Source organism: Pseudopodoces humilis, chromosome 4 (genome assembly GCF_049639895.1).
Source record: "Pseudopodoces humilis isolate 2021_Gansu_Grassland_sample_001 chromosome 4, ASM4963989v1, whole genome shotgun sequence".
Taxonomy (NCBI): Eukaryota; Metazoa; Chordata; class Aves; order Passeriformes; family Paridae; genus Pseudopodoces; species Pseudopodoces humilis.
The window spans coordinates 34,893,339-34,914,016 of record NC_142203.1 but is presented as its reverse complement, the minus strand read 5'-3'; the positions used below and the strand labels follow the sequence as shown (position 1 = coordinate 34,914,016).

Here is a 20,678-nt window from a genome sequence, read left to right as displayed (position 1 = left end):
GAAGAAGGAGGGGAATGAGGTGCTGCGGGCACCAGAGCAGAGATTCTGCTGCCCCTACTGCCCCTGGTGAAGACTATGATGAGGCAGGCTGTCCCCTGCAGGCTTTGCCCTGAGGAAGTCCACAGCGGAGCAGCTTGTGGAAGACCCCATGCCAGAACAGGTGTATCAGCCCAAAGGAGCTGTAACTCTGTGGAAAGCCCATGTACAAGCAGGTCTTGTCAGGACTCGTGGTGCCATGGGGGATCATGCTGAAGCAGTTTGCTCCTGAAGCACTACACTGCACTGTCTGGAAGGGATCCAAGCAGGAGCAGCTTGTGAAGAGCTGCAGCCTTTGAGAAGGACCCATGTTGGAGAAATTCATGGAGGACTGTCTCTTGTGGGAGGGACCACACACAAGAAGACTGTGAGATTTCATCTCGCTGGGGAGGAGGGAGCAGCAGAGACCTGTGATTAACTAACCCTATTCCCTGTCCCCCTATGCCACTGCAAGGGAGGAGATTGAGAATTTGGGAGTGAAGCTAATCCTGGGAAAAAAACTTGACCTTCTCTGGATCCTTGAGCTTTTTGTTATATTTTCTTTGCACTGCCCTGAGCTGAGGAGGGGAGGGACAGAGCAGCTTCAGTGAGCACCTGGTGTCCAGCCAGGGTCAACCCACCATAGCTGGTGAACTGACACAAGGGTCAAGAGCAGAGGGAATGGAGCTGGACAATGAAACTTCTTCAGCGTTATGATTCCACAGACTATGTGTCAAGGTGAGAAAACTTGATGGGGAAATCAGGGTTGGAAAAGACTCCTGCAACAGACTAAATATCTCAGTTCATCAGCAGATACCATTATGTCTTTCACTTTAGTCACTTCTGCATCAAACCTATCACTGCTCCTCCTGAAGGCAGCTGCTGAGTTCAAGGTCAGTTTCCTGTAAGATTTAAAGAAATGAATGTCACATAGCCTGTCATCTTCTTTGAGTCCTGGTGCTGATAGCTGTGTCATCTGAGACTTTCCAGATTGCCATTTGTCAGTCCAGAAGGACTGTCTCAAAAGGGTTCCTTCCTTCAGGGACCAGGTCTGGGACTTCTCCAAAGACTCTTCCCATTTTCCTCCATCTAGGTAGTTCTACCTGACCAAAGGAAGTGGAACCTGGAAGTGCAGTAGCTGTTGTATTTTCCTTTTCTCACTCTGCTGCCAAGGCTGGCTTGATGTAGGCTTTTGAGACCTGTGCTCAGCCTCAAAGCAGCTGATAGCTTCACTGTGGGTCTGGATTTTTAGAGAACTGCTGATTCTGCAACACACACCTTGTAATGCACTTTCACCTCCAGGCAGGCTGGGATTTTTCTGTTGCTCCCCATAATAGATGAATGCAAACATCAAACTCACTTGCTGATTAAGGAATCTCAAACAATCAAAATCAATATTGAAGCATTTAGGTCTGAGGAGTACATGTGCCATGTTCACAAAAGCATTTCTCAAATAATCACTCTCTCTGTAAGGAGAACAGGTGGTATGTTTTTCACACCTCTGTTCTCAGAGATAAGAGCTGAAGATGGTATTACATCAGTGACAGTGTTGTGTCGTTGGGGCTGACTAAGAGGATGTCTTAGTGTTGTAAACAGCTTCTCTGATGATCATATGCAAGCATAGAGTCAGAAATATTTGTCAAAACCATGCAAAGTTGCACAGCCAGAGCGCTCTGAGTCTTGCAAAGAGCTGGTGATATACTGTGACATTGTGTTTGAGCAAAATGCCAGATGAGCAGCCCTTGCGGACAGAGCTTGCAGTTGCAGCAGTCATGACTGTGACAGCCACCCTTCTGATCGATATTCTTTTCCTCTCCCTGGAGGTGTTGCTTATAGCAACAGAGATCACATCTACCTGTGTAAGTTCCTGAGACTTACCCCATGTATTTTAGTGTTTCTTCCATTGTGTCAAGATGTCAGTAACAGGACTGTCTCTGCAGAAGCTTGGCAGAGGACAGATCTTATTCCTGTGTCCCCAGAAATGTATAACTGAGATAGATGTCACTAAAAGCTGTATCTGAAGCTGTATTATAAATGGAAGTTTCTTTCTTTCTTTCTTTTTTCACTAGATGATTCTATGTGTTCTTACTGATATAAATGCACAAAGTAAAAGTAAGTTGCAGTGACCTCTGGTAAGACAAGTTATCCTATCCTGGCTTAATTCCTGCAGTCCTTGTTCAAATAAATCTTTCTATTAAAACAAATGAGGCTTTTTGACAAGAATGCTGTGACCCTTTTTACTTTTCTCAGAGGATCTATTTTTTCTTATGTTGTGGTAATTGCTTGAAGCAGCAGAGAACTCTCTTGTTACCCTGCTGCTTCTGTAGCAGTCTTATCTTTCTGACTACAGAACAAGGCAATTAGTTTATGGAAAAGATGGCTGATTTTATATAATTACTACTAAAAAATAAATGAATTTTTCTTTTTCAAAGTGTCTATTATACCCTGTGTGCATCTCACTAGGAAGCTCTGAAGTAACCTTACAATAATTAGTATTACTGATGAAGTGAGGGTAAGGCATTGGATGCCAAGCATTTGATGCTATGTTACAAAAGCAGAATGTGGCAGTGCTGTTACTCTTTAGAGGGTTTTAACCCCCAAACAAATTTCAAAACACTGCTGATGCTACTGCTTTAGGAGCATTGTGGATATATAGGGCCAGTGTTTCTTCCTACGTTTGCTATTTCAAGTCTCACTTAAATTCATTAACTCCAGTTACATATTCCTGACATTCCACTGAGATACGGCTATGATGCCATTTATGGTGGGAGAATTAAGACATTCCTCAGGTGCAAAAAACCAGCAGTAGCACGTGAAGTCTAGAAACAGTTCTTAGGAGCCCCAAAACCTTAAGTGGTACTCAGTGAAAGAATAAAAATGCAGATAATGTACTGTACCTGGCATTTGGGTAAAAGGTTGTGCAGATGAAAAAGCAAAGCACTGAAATCCTGAACTATGGAAAAATACTCTTAGTTCTTTAAAATCATCTAAACTCTTTCCAGCCCTCTGATTCCAGATTCTCTTGGCCTGATTAGAAAAAGGCATTTTTATTTGCAGGTTCATTCATGGTCAGAGGATTGGAGTGTAGATTTCTCAACTGGGAAATAGTTCAGTGTGCTGTGAAATTTGCTTTACCATGAGACAACAGGGAATCCAAAGCAGTTGCCCATCCAGAGAGGTTAGTGGCCACTTTCTCATTACCTAAATACTTAATAAAACTTTTGAAACATATTTTAATGTGAACATCAGCATTGTAAATAATGGGACAGGGCAGGGAAAGGTTATGGGCCCTGTGGCATGGTTTGTTGGACAGGACTGTGGAAATTTCTTGCTTAAAGAGCTTAAATTTAGAAGGCATGTCTGTTCCCTGGAGGACTTTTCATCGTGGGTGTGGATAGCTTTCCTCAGTGAGAAAGCTATTCAAATGAGCAGCTGCACATACTTGATCACAATTTTCCAAGCAGTGACAGCTCTGATTATTGTATTGATAATAGCCAGCTCCAGTTGCCCTTCCATTAGCTGACTGTGCTGGCATAACCCTGCTATATGGGGGCAGGGAAGGAGGAGGACCCGACTTGCTTTACACAGAGTGCCCTTTCTTAGAAAATGTGATTCGAAAGGGAATTTCTTAGTGCAGTACTGTGCAAATTTGCACTTGGGAAGACAGCAGTGCAGCCCAGGAATGTGATATAAATGCCCCACTTAGTGTGTGGGGAGGCTGGTAGAGTCTGGGTCTGTCCCAGCCGCCCCTTGAGCAGGGCAGCTGCTGTGGCAGCATGTGTTGGCTGACCCTGCAGGCCCACTGAGCTGGGGGCATGGCACTTGCATCAGGTTTTACCTGCTGCAAGCACCAACAAAAATATCTATGACTCCTTTGCACCAAGTGGCTTTGGCACTTTGGTTTGGGATGCCACTTCCATCCTTATCAGTCCTGTGCTGGCCTCCACACTGCTGTGGGATGGGTGTTTGAAGTGCTGCTCCAAAAAGGGGGACTCTAACACAGCAGCTGAGAAGTACCTTGTGCTCTCAGAAATTGCTATTTCTTCTTAGAGAAGAAATTATTTTGTCTCCTTATGGCACACACCATTGTGGACAGTATGGGCCATTGATCTACATAGGTCAGAAAGTTTTAATTTTGCTCTATGAGAAAGTGTGTTGTGAGAGGCTTAAAATCCTACTGTTTAAGTAAGCAGCCATCTTCATATAACCTCACAGTTCAAGACTTAACAAAGCTGTTGTTTTAGCCACAGTATTTCCTTCTGTATTTCCAGTGGTCTGGTTGTGATTCAGAGAATGAGCAAGGAAGCTCTTAAATCAGATCATGGCATGGCAATTTCACTCCCTTCCATGGACTGGGCTGGGTGCATTTTGGCAGTCTCTGGGGAAAACAGCATCTGTGCAATTGCAGTTAGATGTAAGACAGATGTTAGGTAGAAGTGGGTGGTTCTAGTAAATAAAATGAAATAGTGGAACTTGAATCTATAGCAGTAGGTCCAAGTATCATCTTGATTTTGTCCAGCTCCACTAAATGAGTTTGGAAACAGACTTCTAAGTTTTTAGAGATGTTAAAAAAAAATTGCTGCATGGCCATCCATTCACCATCCTATGTATGTTCACAGTAAAATAGTTTCTATTTAATCTGGACTTTGAAAATTTTCAAAAGGAATCTCATTTCCCAGCTCTGTTCACCACACAGCCCTGTTGCCCTGAACTGCACCTATTACCCATTATGACAGACCCTGATTATGCCAGCAGGAAATCAAACATCCATAGCAATGTACAGAAAGAGTAATTGTCTTGGAACCTACTACCTGAAACAGTGAAAAATGAACAAACCTTGCAGCACTGGGCTGTTTTTTGCAGCTGTTGCCAATACCTCCTTCTTGAAAAGAATGCCATGGGGAATCCATACAGTGCTTGGTCATCTGTCAAAGTTTACCATTCTCCCCCACTTATTCTTCTTTCTTTTCACTCACCCATCATTTATATCTGCCCTCCCCGCTATCCTCCATCCCTCCAAACCTAAGACTGCTTACTGAAATGTTATTTTTTATTCCTTATTTCCACCTTTGTAAATGTTTTTTACCATTATAAATGTGAAACAAAATGCCCGCATTACTCTACTGCTTAATACACATACCATACATGAGATTATTTTTACTGTTCCAGAATGTGGAATTTCGACAAGTGAAAAAATTTGTGGAGTCCCAAAATATTTATTAGCATCAACCACTTTGAAACAGTACTCTTTTCCAAGGTTTATGGTTCTTCTAAAGTTTTATTGATAGTGTAAGATGATTTCCTAAGGAAAACTCTTTCAGAATAGCCATTTACCCACAGTTGCCACATTTCAAGAAAGCTGACTTCAAAATCAATTTCAAGCAGTACTCGTTTTCTTCCTTGAGGCAATGTTTTAAGAATTGGCCTTGCACAGCAACAGCCAACCTCCCTGATGAGGGATCAAGGTGAGTGACAGCAGGTGTAAAAGTTAAACCCAGGCTCCTTTGTAGTGCATGATGGTTCCTCACACCACTGCTCCATCAACAGGCATCATTCATGTGGAGCTTCCCATCCGAAAAGGCACAAATTCAATATATGCTTATTTTGCCTGGCAGATTATTTCAAATCAATTTGGATCTACAAAGACTGATGTAGTCATATACATTAGTGAGAGATGTAAAAAACTGAAAGCCAGCAACCCCTTCCTGTAACTGAAGGCATAGAATAGGTGAAACAAAGCATATTCCTGGGAAACAGGACTCTGACATGCTGAGCACTGGTAGAAGAGTAATACTCCTGGAATGCTGATATCAATATATAAAGCTTTCTTACTGCTTAGCACTTTGAGGAAATGTGACGTATCCATAGTGGGTGTCTCACTGTTCCATGCTGAAACAGCTCCTACCCTCAGTCACTTGCTGGACTAAGAAAGCTTACTATGATCTTTACAAATATCAACGCCTTCTTGACCTACTGGAGAATCAGAGTAAGCTAATTTCAGTGTTACCTATCAGAGCTCCAAGCCCTGCTTTGTGCCTGTCATGGCATACCAGTGGTGTTTTATATAGCAAGCCAAGTCCAAAAGTGATTTTCACTTCACTTGAAAGAACTGATAAACCAAACATAACACTCTTGTTTTTTTCTGATAGGCTCTGTTACTATCTTGTATATAAAAACACATAATCAAAGTTCTTGAAAAACACTCCCAACAAACCATAAATTTGTCTCCAGACAATGAATGCTATAAGCTTACCCAAATGCATAAATAGCTACAAATGAATGCACGTTTTGCATGACAACTTAGTTATTCATAAATGGGGTTATACCATTCCACATCATATTTAAGGAAGCAAGTTTGGTATTCAGCAATTTACTGCCAACTCAACTAGCACTTTGACTTTTACAGGCTTAATAGAAAACTTACTTGAAATCTGAACTTATTTCTCTTGGCTTGTATGAAGGTAGAAAATTATTTCTTGTACAGTGCTGATAGATGGAATTATCACTGATAGCAGAAATTAATCATACTGCCTAAAGGTGGCTGACTTGGTGATGATGTGGTTGTTCTTTTGGCAACATGTTCAACATGCTCTGTGCCCCCAAACTGAACAGAATGGTCTGGACAAAGCTAGGGAGCACAGAACATGGAAAAAGAGCTCCCAAAATGTGAAGGAATTAGTCTTTCTAGTACATGTATTCACAGCTGCAAAGGCTGAATGCCCTGTTTTGGGTGGGTTTTCATTTTGTTTGTTTTTTTGTTTATTTATGGTTTTGTTTGGGTTGTTTGTTTTGGTTTTGGTTCTTGTTTGTTTGCTGATGGTTTTTGTGTTTGTTGTTTTGTTGGTTTGTTGTTTTTTTTTTTTTAATTCAGAAAAAGGGTGATGCTTTTCCATAGCCAGATTAAGCTATCAATGTTCCCTGTAACAGATTATCTCTGATACCATGATACTCACTCCCATGCTTACTCTGAACATGCACTAAGAAACTGATCCAGGTTGAAACTTAACAATTTGGTCATACAACCCCAGCCTTTACTATAGGTCAGTATCCAAGAGCTAGCTGTCGAACCAGTGTCAGGGCTAGCATGGACTGTAAGGGTAAGTAGATGGGACTGGTCCAAATCAGTTTCATTGTTATGCTTTTGAAGTAATCCTACTGATGACTGGCAGAACCAGCACATAATTTTTAATAAGCTTAATCACTCAATATGCACTTCCAGGGGAACATCTCGTCTTCAAGATATACCTTCGTAGACAGTTTTAAGTGTCTATAACCTCAGCATTTTAAAAAGAAAACCCTTTAGTTGACTGGTATCTCATGGATTTATCTCCATCTTTATTTTCCTTTAGAACTTTATTTCCCTCTAGTTGCCTTTTTTTCCTCAACTGGCAATTTAATGGACTTGGCATGAGCTAAAGTATTCATTATCAGTCTTTAGAACAATTTGGCATGAAATTTAAAGTAGTAAGTTAGTGCTTAAGGAATAACTTTGAGAGTGTCAAATATAAAAATCAATTGACTCAGATATTTGGCAAGGCAATATTGTGCCTTGCAGGTACGTTTAATGCAGATAAGCATACTCTGGTGACAAGTTTTTTACTGATCACCATAGTAATCTGTAGCTCAAACAGGAAAGTAACACGCATATGAGTTTCACGTCAAAAGGAAAGATTTCCAAAGTATTTTTAAGACACTCTCCATTTCTTGCAGAAGCCCCTGGCATATATGTTAGATGTAATAATAATACTGATAAAATTATGGTTTAATCCATTTGGCAACAAAACGGTCATGTGACATGAAAAAACTTCAAGCCTGCAAATTATTTATTGACACTAATAGGTTACTTTTTTCACCACAAATCTGTCTGTAAGATGCAAGTGTTTTTCTAATGCAAATATAATTAATGGAAAGGAAAAGGGTAGGCCACCAACTGAAAGAAAACATTTATTGAATCAAAGTCAATACTTTCCTTTTAATATCTACAAGCCAACACTGAACTGACTTCATTCAAGAATGAACACAATGTACAAAAAAAGTATGTCTGTTATAAAAATATGTCAATTTTTTTGAGCTGAAAACATTTTGGCAAGTGCAAGGTTTGGCAAGCAAATTTAAGCTATTACCAATAACAAAGGTCAAATAATTTTGTAATAGTTTTGTAGTATATTTAAGAGTCATTGTTAAAGTGGCACTGGAAATGCTAATCCCTAAAAAAAATATATGTATCACTGCACTGCCATGTGTTTATGCATCCAGACAATTGAACATTTCACTGGGAATCAGTATCTTTATCAGTGAATACTAACCAACCTAATTTGAACTATTCAACCAGATAAGTCACACCTACCACTGAAATACAACCTAGGGAAGGCAAACTACCTCCATGGCTGTGTATTTTACGTGTTGTTTACAAACAGAGAGAAGATTAGGTAGGTTCATACATATTTAAATCAACCAGACAGCTGCTGCAATGTGAAATCGGGGAAAGGATAGAAATAGAATAAGGAGTCATTTATGACAACAGTGTACATGCATATTTGCATATCAAAATGTATTTGATTAGGCTCAGATATGCCTTATTGGATGGTTTGGGTGCTATTCCCCCATAAAAATTTCATGTAACTAGGCCTCAAATAATTGACTTCTCTAAAACCACCAGCAAGAAGAAAAAAAAAGGGACCATTTATAGAGATAATCTGAAAACAGTGCAATATTAAAATGCAGTTTCACAACATGTGAAAGAAACATGCTTTGGAACCTGAGCAAAAGGCATTTTACTGACTTAGTAAAAAGTCACCCTGTATGTTGTTCTCATTGGCACCTGTTCTGCCAGATTAGTATGTTGCTCTTAGCAACTTCCATGGCCCCTAAATATTTAGTACACAGAAACTGCCAACTACTTAGAAAGGTCTGCTAAACTCTTCAGCCAAAATTGCAGGCAGTCTGACATGCTGCTACTGGAAATGACTGCACAGGTTGAAATTAAGAAAAATTGTAGAAAGAAAAAGAAGCAGCCAAACATGTTGCTCTTCTGCTTTAAATAGACTATAGCAATTCCACAACACTTAGATACGGTACTACACTGGTTTACAGTCTCAAGGTCAGCTCTTTCAAAATAAATATACTGAACATTTACAACAAATGCCTCATGAATGCAAGCTCTCTCTTTATTATTTCAAGACCAATTGGGTAAAATCTAAAATAAAGACATAACTCTGAAGCAGCTAAGTTACAAGTCCTTTTTCAGGAACAGGCATGACTTGGTGTCACAGCAAAATTTTTCAGATCTGCAGTAAGCAATTTTTTTTTTCTTTTAGCACCAAGCAGGCCACCATAAAAAGCAACCTCACGAAGCATGCGGTCATCTACTCTGTTGATTTTGTATGAAATAATTATTTGTGCTTGCAGGTCTCAGACCTTTCAAAAATTGGGTGAACATTAGATGACTGAAGATATTAGGGGAAACTCATTCATTTCTAAACTACTTGAATGCAGAAAAGATTAAAATACTAAAAAGCAACAGAATTTTGTGCATTAGTATTTCTGGGGAATGAGGAAAGCTAAGGTTGGTGCTTTAATTTGCCTTAAAACAACTAAAAAGTGACAACCAATCCTTAACAGCTCTACGTCCATGATACTGGTAGAGGCCAATGCGTGCATGCCACTGAAAGGCACAGTAGGACCAATCTGATAAATGGCATCATCAGAGCAGAACAGCAACTTTTCACTGGACTAATCACGAAGGGTGAACAATGAGCCATCACTTCTCTTGTCATGAGCACAGAAAGCAGTCACCAAGGCAAAAGGAAAGAAGATACAGGAAGTCACATAAACCTAAAAGACAGAAAACACACATTAAACCAAGTTTTGAGAATTCTGAGTGACGATTTTCCAACTGCAATACTGCTATACATTGACTTAACACCATACATCTTAGGAACTACTGCAAAAATGGTACTATAATCACATCACAAACTTCTTCTTATGGAATTCGTTTTACAACTGACTTCACCTGTGAAGATCAGCCTACAATATCATCTTTGGTTAAAACATGCACTGACTGTATCAGTCTGACTTCAAGCAATCTCCTGTCCATTCTGTGAAAAATCAACATTCTTACAAGATATCTAATTTTTTGCTCAGGAATGGATTTTAAAATTGGTCATCATAAAGACACAGGTTTTTATAGGGAGATAATTATTTGTAAGTATGATTGTTTTTCATACTACTCTAACAGTGCCTAAAAAGCAGGATGAAATACTTACAGGTAAATTATCCCCAAGGTTATCCTGCCTTTGTATCCACGAGTTGCATTTGAACATTTGCAGATATGCCACCTCCATAGCCTCCCTTGGATTGCATCTGATTCTGAATTGAGCTGACCTGGGAATAGAAGGAAAAAGGGGGGTAGAGGAAAGAAGAAAGACAGTGAGCTGTAGCATTGTCTTGCTTCTAATTTTATCTTTTTCTCTAGGTTTAGTTTTCAAGTGCTCCTTTATTACCAGTAAAACTACATTACTTTTGCACAAGGACATGTGCATCTAAGGCTTGCTGAAATTTTAACTTGGGCACGCTCAGCAGAAGAGATGAAAGAAGTGGTGCTGAGGCAAAAGTTTTTTCCTCTCTCCTAAAGAAAACCGATTCATGGTTTCACTGACCCCTTGATTAATTAAAAAAAAAATAAAAATCAAATCTCTTACTGGCATCGATTCCACCTGAAAAACTAAAATTTATCTTGTTATATGGAAAATGTTCAGTGGCAAGTACGATGAACTGTAAGTTCATCATTATGTTAAATGTGTAATAGCCAACTTGAAATATCTGTATGACTAATTCAGATCATTAAAACAGGGCTAAAGTAGGATTTTCTAAATCAAAAAAAAGACCTTTTGGTTTGTGGAACATTTTTGATTTATCCACTTATGTGATGACATACAATGCTTCCCTTAATTGATATCGTTCCTTTAAATGGGCATTTATTTTTTAAACCACATTCTAACTGAACTTCCCTGAACATAGCTGATTTGAAGGTATTTTTATCCTGATGCATAAAAATACATATGCACACACATATGACACACCCTTTGAGCCCCCTGTTTCATGCCCCATGTTTCAAGACATACACACGCTGATGCTTTCACTGCCTCTATCACCAAACAGAAAAGGAACCCATAGTTCTTTCCTGCTTGTGTTGCATGAGTCAAAATAGTCATGTCCAATAATCATGTGCCTGCAGGAAGACAACTTGAATCTTAAAGGTTTGAGCCTTTTTTCTCTGCATCCCACAGCATACATAACAACTACACAAAGAGTGGAAAATAACATTCATTCAAGGCTATGCCTGCAGGGCATCACTTGCAATTATTTCATCTATGCGCCTCCTTCACAGAGACCTAAAACATCACTGGAAAGCTGTACTAAAACAGCACAGGAGAAACATACCCAAGCAGCTTCACAATATTCTTTGTCAACAAAGACAAAAGAAACATATTTTTTTCCACATCAAGCAAAACACATGCACATGTACAGAATGCATCGAAACTTGTTCTTCCATGCAGTTTTTAAAACATTTGTGACAAAAGAGCCTGGGTTTTTTTGATCTTTATCTTCAACAATATGGCATATTGCAAGGCTATGCAAAAGACTTGTGTTTTTATGTATTTAAGCAGTGCAATGTAAAACCAGTTTATCCTTTGGCCTTCTGCTAAAGTAAGTGATAGAGCCACAGCAAAGCAATATTACCATCTTATTTTTCTTCAGAGAACAGTGTTCGGAGCCAATTTGCTAGTGCAAATCACATCAAATTGACATCAAAGACTACAAACTCAGTAAAAGACCGTGCCAAAGTGTATGAGGACGTATTAAGAACTTTCATATTTTACCAAGCTGCTCATCTTCTTCACCAAGCATCTTTTGCTGCCCGTGGAAAAAAATGAAGTTTGAATTTTGTTTTTTCCTCAGAAAATAATTAATCCACACAGAAATGTATTCACAAGAGTGAATACAGGATGCTGTTAATTTTATCTGAATGAACTCTGACTCCAGCAAAAAGAACTACAAAAATCTCCAGGCCACATCACCCTTCAGCCTAACAATTTGCTTACAAGACTTGGAAATTTTGTAGAGCAGCAAATCAACACAAATTGCAAAGGTAAAGTGTAAGTTTTTCTGAGTATTCCTGAAAGTTAGACTAATGTCTCATGTTCATGAGTCACACGAGTTACTGCATAAGGAAGTGTCAGTCTCAAATGCAGAGACTGCTGCCCTTAAAACAGAGAATGCAACAAATGAAACTAGTCTGCATTAACAGTTCAGTAGCTATTACGTGTACAAAAACTTTTGTAGGAGACATACAACGTTAAAATTGCTGAGAAAAAGAGGTGTAACATCTGTAGGCTTATAAGTTGTCATTCTTTCTGAAGCACCCTCATTTTGAGGCTGTTTGAGCAACAAGAACTTTACTGCACTGTAAAATGCAGGTTTTGGTATTTTTTTTCTTAGCCAAAGATGCCACTGCCTTTCTTTGATGATATGCAACAGCAAGGTTCTTCTCTTATGTCTAATTTAGACAGGACTTAAGGATTTTAAAGATTCTGGAAAGGAAAGAGGATTGTACCCATTAAGGATCATGCAAACTGTTGTGCTGCTTATGTATGTCATTAAATTTCCTTCTTCCCTTTTCTTCCCTCCCCGCTTTCAGCATTAGGAAACAGCACAGACAGACCCTGAGAAAGAAAACAATGGGAAACTACATGAAATACATTAAATCAAAGACTGAAGTGAAGAATATGAAGCAGCGGAAGAAAGAGATTTCACCATGGACTGTGAAAGCAAAATAGGGAAAAAAGGGATGGGAATGAACAAGAAACAGTGCACAGAGGGCTCCTACTGTTTAAGTACACCTCTGACAAAGAAGCAAGGCACTCTACAGAGGAGGCAAACAAAAAAGCAAAATATTTCACAAATATTCTGAATAGTCAGAAAACCATTCAGTCAGAATCGTAAGGATGTATAACAAAGAATAATGCTGATGAAAAAAGGCACGGGGTAGACAGAAAGCGAATAAAGAAGCTAATTTATATGGGCAAACTGTAATTAAATTGCAGGTATTCACTATTTAGAAAAAGAAGCTATTTAGAGAAAGAAGGCACAAAGAGGTTCCTGAAGCAATATAATGTCCATACCACAAAGGAAATTTATGCAGCAGAATAACATGTGAAGGTTAATGCTGTTATCTTGGAATTTACAATGCGAAGAATGAGTTTGGAGGCCACCATAGAAGAGGCAGAAAATATGCAGTGTGAGAAAGTAAAGACTTGAGCTTCTGAAGCAGGGGGAGTGGGAATGATTATTTTTTACATACAGATACTTTCATCTAGGATCAGAAAAATCTCTCTGGTCACTAGTGCAGCACATTATGGAAATAAAAAAAGAAAAAAAAAAGGAGAGAAAGAGCCACTCAAGCATTCAAAATGAAAAAGTTTATGTAGAGAGACAATAATAATTACCTACTATCTGGAGATAAATTGGGTATTACGCAAGACAAAGGTGAGGGCAAACAGGCAGAAAGTGAAAAAATAAAGCTTCAGGCCATCTACACAAATCTCAAATAAGGCAGCTCAGCTGTAAGAATGAGGAAGGTTCCCTCAGGAGAAACAACAAATATTGAAAAAGCAAAACCCATGCTTAAAAAAAGTAATCAAACAACCTGCTTACATAATTATCAGTTTATTACTTCAATTTATACTGGCTTTAAATATTAATGCAATATATCACATTAAATAAGGAACTGGCTTTAAGTAAATTTTATCAAGTGGAATCTGTGTTTGGCCTTTTAACTTGCTTACAGAGGTTTCACTAAAACCATTTCCAGTCCACGCTGCTTTGTTTCTGGGACAGAGCAGTGCATTTTTTGATGTTGATTTTTCTAGCTTTGCCCTTCCTCATTACATGCTGAGCTACAAAAATCTTTGTCATATCTCAATAAGACCAACTTAAACTAGTTGAAACTACAAATTACCTCCCTTACTATATTATAACTGTCTTTTTTAGCTCTGCTTTCTATTCTGATATGTCTGACAGAGATTTTTTCCTCTTTGTCAACAAGTGTTTGTTATCTCCAAGTATGTTTTCCTTAAAAGATGATTAATAAAATCAAGAAGTATTGTTCATCTACATACAGCTGTTTTCAATATTTAATATTATTGACCTTAGAAACAGATGGATTTCACAGCAATCTGAAGATATACAAGATAGATTTATTTCCATAAGCTCATCTTCATTATCTCTCTTAGCTTCTGTTTTTTCACTTTCAGAGAGCCAAAAATATTTATTGTGCCTATCTTCTACAGGAAGTCACAAAATCTTACCTGTGACACTGCTTGCTCTGGAAATAATTCACACTGCAAACAGGGCTACAGAATATAGAAAAAGCTCAGCAAGAACACCCAAACATTAATTTGTGTTCACCATAAACTGAGGTAAATCAGAGTTTTACAGGAATTATATTTAAAACAGCTTGAGGCATTTAAGGTAAGAAATCTAGTCAACTATAACACACTTAGATTTTTCTATATAATACCTGAGTATATTTTCAAGTATGTATCTGTTTTGATTCATGCATACAACCAGAGAGAACTTTTAGTTTAAAAAGTATTCTGTATAATTTATACAGCATCTAAAATTCATTATCAATAAATACAAGAATTAAAATAATTATATTCCATATTCTTGAATGTAAGTGTTTAGGACTTGGAATTAAAATGCTATCAGGTCATTCTTCAGTTTCATACAGGTGCTTCCTTATAGCTGAAAGACTCATTGCTTCAGCTACAACATACAAATACAGTGTTCATATAATATGAAAAAATATGAATATTAATGTATAATATGAAATGATGTCCATCCACTCACACTTACCGAATTCATTCCACTGAATAGGTCTCCAGATCCTACATGAGCAGTGTGAACGAAGTTTGTCGGCTCCCCAATCATGCTTCGATCAATCCGCCGTCGTCTTTTCTGAAAGGAAGGTAAAGAAAACATCTGAGATTCACTGAAAAGGCAAAACCAGTATGTGTCATAAATGCAGAAGTTAACTCAACTAATTAAGTAATAGAAGGATATTGCATACTCTCTAAGATATTTCAACAGAGTCAAAAAACAGAGACCAAATTCTGAGGTTAACCAAAACGCTAGTACTAACATCCTTTTTACTTGGAGGATGTGTGCCAGACAAGCACGGGTACCAGTCCTAAAGTTTAGGCCAACAAAACATTTGTAAACAACCTTACTAAATTCTACATTTATTAACCGGTATTTACAATATTTCATGCAGTAACTTCTGCCTATATTTGTGTTTAAATAATCAGATAAAATTTGAGTAATTCAAAACAATAATTAAGGGTCAAAGTGTGTTAGAAAGGTCTATGAAGGCACTAACTTACGGAATTTCTTATTTGCATGCCCTGATATCACTATTTGTAATACACTTCATGGCAATGTCCACAGTGCCTTGAGTTCGATCAAAGTTTTGGTTTTACTGAACTCTGAACCCATACACTCAAGGTAACTTCCAGCCTGCATGATTCTCAACTGTGAGCTGAAGGGGTGCAGTGCAGCAGTAAGGCAAAATGCCAGCTCAGGGACTCTACTGTGTGACAGAAGGCAAGAATTGCTTAACCTCTGCTTCTCAATTTTCAGAGTCACAGCTTCATTTTTTAGTAATCTAATAACATGCAATAAAAAAAATTAGAGGCAGTAAAGATTTTCCCCAATTAACGCTGCTTTGGTTGCCTGTCTCCAGCTAAGTGTTGCATCTAAAAGAGAAAAACAAGAAAGCCCTATCCTCATTTCTTAGGCTAGAGCCAGAACCTTACATAGAGCAACTCATGCAGTGTGTAGTCACTGTATGTCTATATTCTGAAAAATGCCTGCATTTGGGAAAAAAAAAACAAACAACAAAACACAGTTCCAATATCTCAGTTTAAGGCATATTGTACCAAGTACAGTTTAACAGCTAAAAAATTACTTGAACTCAAGTGAAACTTTCCCATTACCTTAAAGTTCACTCAGTCTTGTTTTTAATGATCTCTGTTTCTAACTGGCTATGAGATTGTAAGACCACACAGACTCAAGGCATGCAGGTACATGCCTCGACTGGGCTAGCTACAATTTCAATAGCTACAGATGAAATCATTATGAATCAGAGCCCACAGCTATGAGAATACATCATAGGGTTTAGCCACCAAGTACAAAACACATTTAATCCTGTCTTGCACCTTCTCCCTATTACAAAAAACAGATTTCAATAGGTTTCAGTACCTTCTTGCATGCTATGAATAGCTGGGATGAGGAGGAACACATAAAATTCTTTAGAAAAAGCTAAATACAATGATCTGATCTATGCTAAAGCTACTAGTCAATTCTCTAACTCCAAAGAACTTTACAAAATCAATCAAATAAAATATTCCAGCCATAAAAAAAGCTGTATTTACACCATCCTGTACTGTAATATGCTGTGATGTTGACAAGAAAGATGATCTAGACAGCTGTATGAAAATACATTGCTCTAATTAAAACACTTAAAATTGTCTTACGTCTGCAGCAGTTGCCACTCTCTCTCTTTTAAATAAATAGCAGGCAAATGTATGTATCTAAATAATACACCCATAATTTGTTCATTTTAACAGATGCAGAGAAGATGCAGACAAACCTAAAGATTTTAGATTTTTCTTATCTTGTTTATGAGTTTTTAAGACAATTTAACTTTTTCTGTGTGTGTGTAAAGTAACTTATTTTACTCCTTAACTTGTTGCTAAGATCACTGGCCAATAACAAAGTGCTGGATCTTGTGACTGACTGTAAATGATTCTCCACTAATCATCAGCTAGTCAACCAGTAACCACTAGTTAAACTGCACTGCTACCAAACCATGTCTCTTATCTTAATTGAGTTCCTTATCAGAGGCCATCAGCCCCTCATGTGCCCACCCTGACATGTGCCCACTGATATGAGCTCCATTAAGCTATGGAACAGTATTTAAATGCAGTGCCACAAAACAGTTCACTGTGAAAACAAATAAAAAAATTGATTTACTTTTTTTTTTCCTGCAGGATTAACCAGCTTGCATTTACATTACTGTTTTAGGATCCTGAGAATGCTGAGAAGGCTTTTGAAGCAACTTTCCCAGTTCTCACTTACCATTATTCAATATTAATTTCAGACTAACCTTGTAGTACACAAATTAAGACCTTTTTTTAGATGAAACTGAGCTGGAAGACTAACTGATGCTCTCCCATTGCTAACAGACACTGAGGCCAATAAACCAGGTGAGCCAGGCCGGAGCAGATCACAAGACATCTAATGCACATCATGACTCCCCAGTGGCAACTGTTCTGCTGTCCTACACAGCTGATCCTACCAGAATGTGCTGTTCCTGTAAACATGGTCTCAGCCAGAACCAAAATGACCAATTAGAATGTGTAAAGGGACATGGGGAGCACTGTAAAAAATCACCTCCTTACAAGGAATGTAAGGAGAAAGCAGTAGAGGAACATGCCTGTAAAGGTTACAAAGCTTTTACAGAGGACACCATAAATATTAGCATGCCAGGCTTTTCTTTTGAAGTTGTATTTTCTGAGGTTTTGTATCTGTAAGAATACATGCATAACAATGTTTTATACACAGTAAGAATTAACACAGAAGATTGATTTTTTTCAGTAAACTGAATTTGAAAGAAGCTGAGAAGCAGCACATTCATCTCCTACTTAGGAGGAAATTAAATGTTACGATCATTTCCCTCTACCATCTGTGGCTTTCCATGCTTTCTCCTTGTGCAGCTCACAAGCCTTCTGGTGCCACTGATTTGTTGGGATGAAGAACTGATTTTGTGTTCTGGGAATTAAAAGTACTGTGCTTAGGAAGTGGTCCCTGTCCTCTTCAGGGCCACAGAAACTGAGGCTGATCAGCTGAGGTAATCACCATGACTTTCAGGAGGGGAAGACACATAAAACACTTGGCGTTAGAAAGAAATAAAAAATGCTGACAAGGCTCAGCAATATTTAATCCCACTAGGCTTCACTCATACCTCAAACTGGTTGATATCACACCATAAATAATTACCATTTGAATGCATTTACACATCATTAATCTAAGTAGTAATGAAATGTGACTAAAGCTCATCTATAAAACAAATGAATGTTCATGACAATAGTACAAAGAACTTCAACATGCACACACCCCCCTGAGCATCTGTACCATCTAAAGCTTTGTTCTCAAGAAGTTTCTGACAAAACAAATAAATGCCATGTCAGCCTAACTGTGAGTCCTGTGTCCTCTATTTGGGTTCCTAATGGATTTTTTTCCCTAGAAGGAGGGAAACAGAAGTAGGTTCATATTATGATTAGCTAACTTGACTGTTACCTTTCTTGGCAATGTTACTAAAACACTTGGTATCAATGGACAAAAAGAAGTTTAAAATTTGTATTAAATATTTTTCCCCCTTTGTCTTGTGCCAAAGCACTTCCCCTTTTACAAGGAGGGCAAAGGGTGACAAGAAGCACAACAATGATGAGATGAGAGGAAAAGATATGTAGAAGGATTCTGGAAGTGGAATATGATGTGTCATCATTTAATGGCTTTACTCAGTTTGTTCCCTTGACAAAAAGCTGAAGAATTTGGATTGCAAAGTACATACCAGGCAATCTTTACACCATGAAAAGAAAAACTGATCTTGAAACTGAAGCAGAAGAGATGTAGGCTTGTGTGTTAAATGTCTAGGGAGGAATGGAAGTAGTCTGGAGACCCACCTAAGAAGCCTTGCTTTCAACATGCACTAGATGCAATGAAACTGGATCACATTTCAGTTACCATAGAAATGAAGTAAAAATTGATCTTTTCTATTCTTAACCTGCGAGTGACGCTTTGCACCCACATGGTAGCATTTCCTTCGAAATACCAGATCAGAAATCAGAAAGCCTCCAACAGTTGCATCACACTAAATATTTTAACCCTGCAAGTTTCTTGAAACTTTAAATAGTTTTAAACTTTTGCCTAGAAAGTTAAAAGTAGTTATACCATGTATTCAACATGCCCTTCAGCAAAGCCACAAACATTTCACTGCAATGCTCTTTTTCATTGCTCCAAAGACTATTTGTTGCAAGAAATATTTGATGCAAAACTGTAATTTGTTTCTTTAAACACACAATTGCCACTGATGGGCCCAGAAGTACGTAAAATTTCCTTTTTACTCTCCTATATTTTTGGCTTTCAGGGAAGAAATTATCTTTTTTCACCATCTCCAGATTTTGTCCAGAGGTCAGGCTGCTGCACTTTTTTAGCTCAAGCCCTTTCATAAGTGATGGCAACACTTCTGAATTAGGCAGAGTAAAACCAAGGTCTAAAACACATAAAAAAATTAAGTGATATGACTTAGATCTTGGGAGGCTGACAATTACTTTCCAGCTAAAAGCTGAAGCTGCAACTAAAGTCAACTTTTGTACGAAGTCTCATACAAAGATACTCCAAAGTTAAGTGCCAGCCTACATTTGTTTGGTATCAAAAGCAAAGCAATCTGTTAAGTTCCTGAAAAGCATGTTCTGCTAATTCTGCACCAGATATTTTGAGATGACTGCTATAAACATATCAGCAATACAAGTCTAAGTGAAATGTAAGTGACAAACAGCATTGCAAAGGACCCTACAACACCAAAATCTGTGTGGATTTTACCTGCAGCAGGCAGCCCTCGAATGAAAGTGGTATTGCAAAAGTGCAGATGAAGAATGTGCACCAAAGCACAAAGCAATACATGGTGGAAACTGAAGAAATTCAGGGGGGATGATATATTATTGCCATATCATGAATATAAAATCTCTGAAAATTATGCTTCTTTATTAAAATTCACACATATGGCACCTTTTTCCTGTTGCTTACCCATTTATACCATTTTATAAAACAAGAAAAAGTGCCAACTCTTTTTCCCACACAGAAACGTTCTGGCTGATGATGTCCTGGTTTTTTATATCTTTAGGATCTCAGTAAAGTCAATGGTAAGATACCAGGCAACAGAATACCCACTGTCCTCAATATCTACACAAGCAACAAATCAGTGGCAGGGACGGGCTGGATGTTTGCACCTCACATTCAAAATAACATAATTTGGTATTTAAGTCACAAGTAGTAAATCCTTGTTCTAGTCATTCTTTTCTAAAACTAACACAGACACAGTTATGCTTCTATGGAGAACTTTTTTTTAAATTAATACTTGTTAATATCATTAAGCTATCACAAGGGAAGGATAATATCCCTACTGGCAACTTTTTAGCATTTACCCAAATGTTATGAGTGCAATTTTTTTTATACGTATAGTTTTGTCTTATTTCATATGCAGTAAAAATACATTCCACATACCATATTTATGTATTACTTAAGTTATATGTCATGCATCTGAAGACATTTTTTCTGTCATTCCATATTCATTTGTACCCCAAAAGTGTAGGGCATAGTACAATACATTAGAAAGGAAATAACATGCTGATCTGATCTATCTAGTCTGATTTTGTGCAATGTGTTTCCAACCAGACTCACATCAATATGAAGGGTTCCATATATAAAATGCCAAGTGATGCATCTTCCTTTTTTTGATCTTGTCTTTAATTTTAAAA

The 20,678-nt window shown here is 37.9% G+C and overlaps 1 protein-coding gene across 4 annotated transcripts in view; it reads right to left on the bottom strand.

Moving 5' to 3' along the window:
* Positions 1–7,946: 7,946 nt before the first annotated feature.
* Positions 7,947–20,678, bottom strand: part of CDC42SE2 (CDC42 small effector 2) — an 80,579-nt gene continuing 67,847 nt past the window's right edge. For all 4 annotated transcript variants that reach the window (XM_088054525.1, XM_014258826.2, XM_014258827.2 and 1 more), the window contains 3 exons: positions 14,935–15,036; positions 10,281–10,398; positions 7,947–9,849 (listed from right to left, as the gene is read on the bottom strand). In XM_088054525.1, the coding sequence (XP_087910651.1) occupies positions 10,300–10,398; positions 14,935–15,036 (201 nt within the window). In that variant the 3' untranslated portion in view covers positions 7,947–9,849; positions 10,281–10,299. The remainder of the gene's footprint in view (positions 9,850–10,280; positions 10,399–14,934; positions 15,037–20,678) is intronic.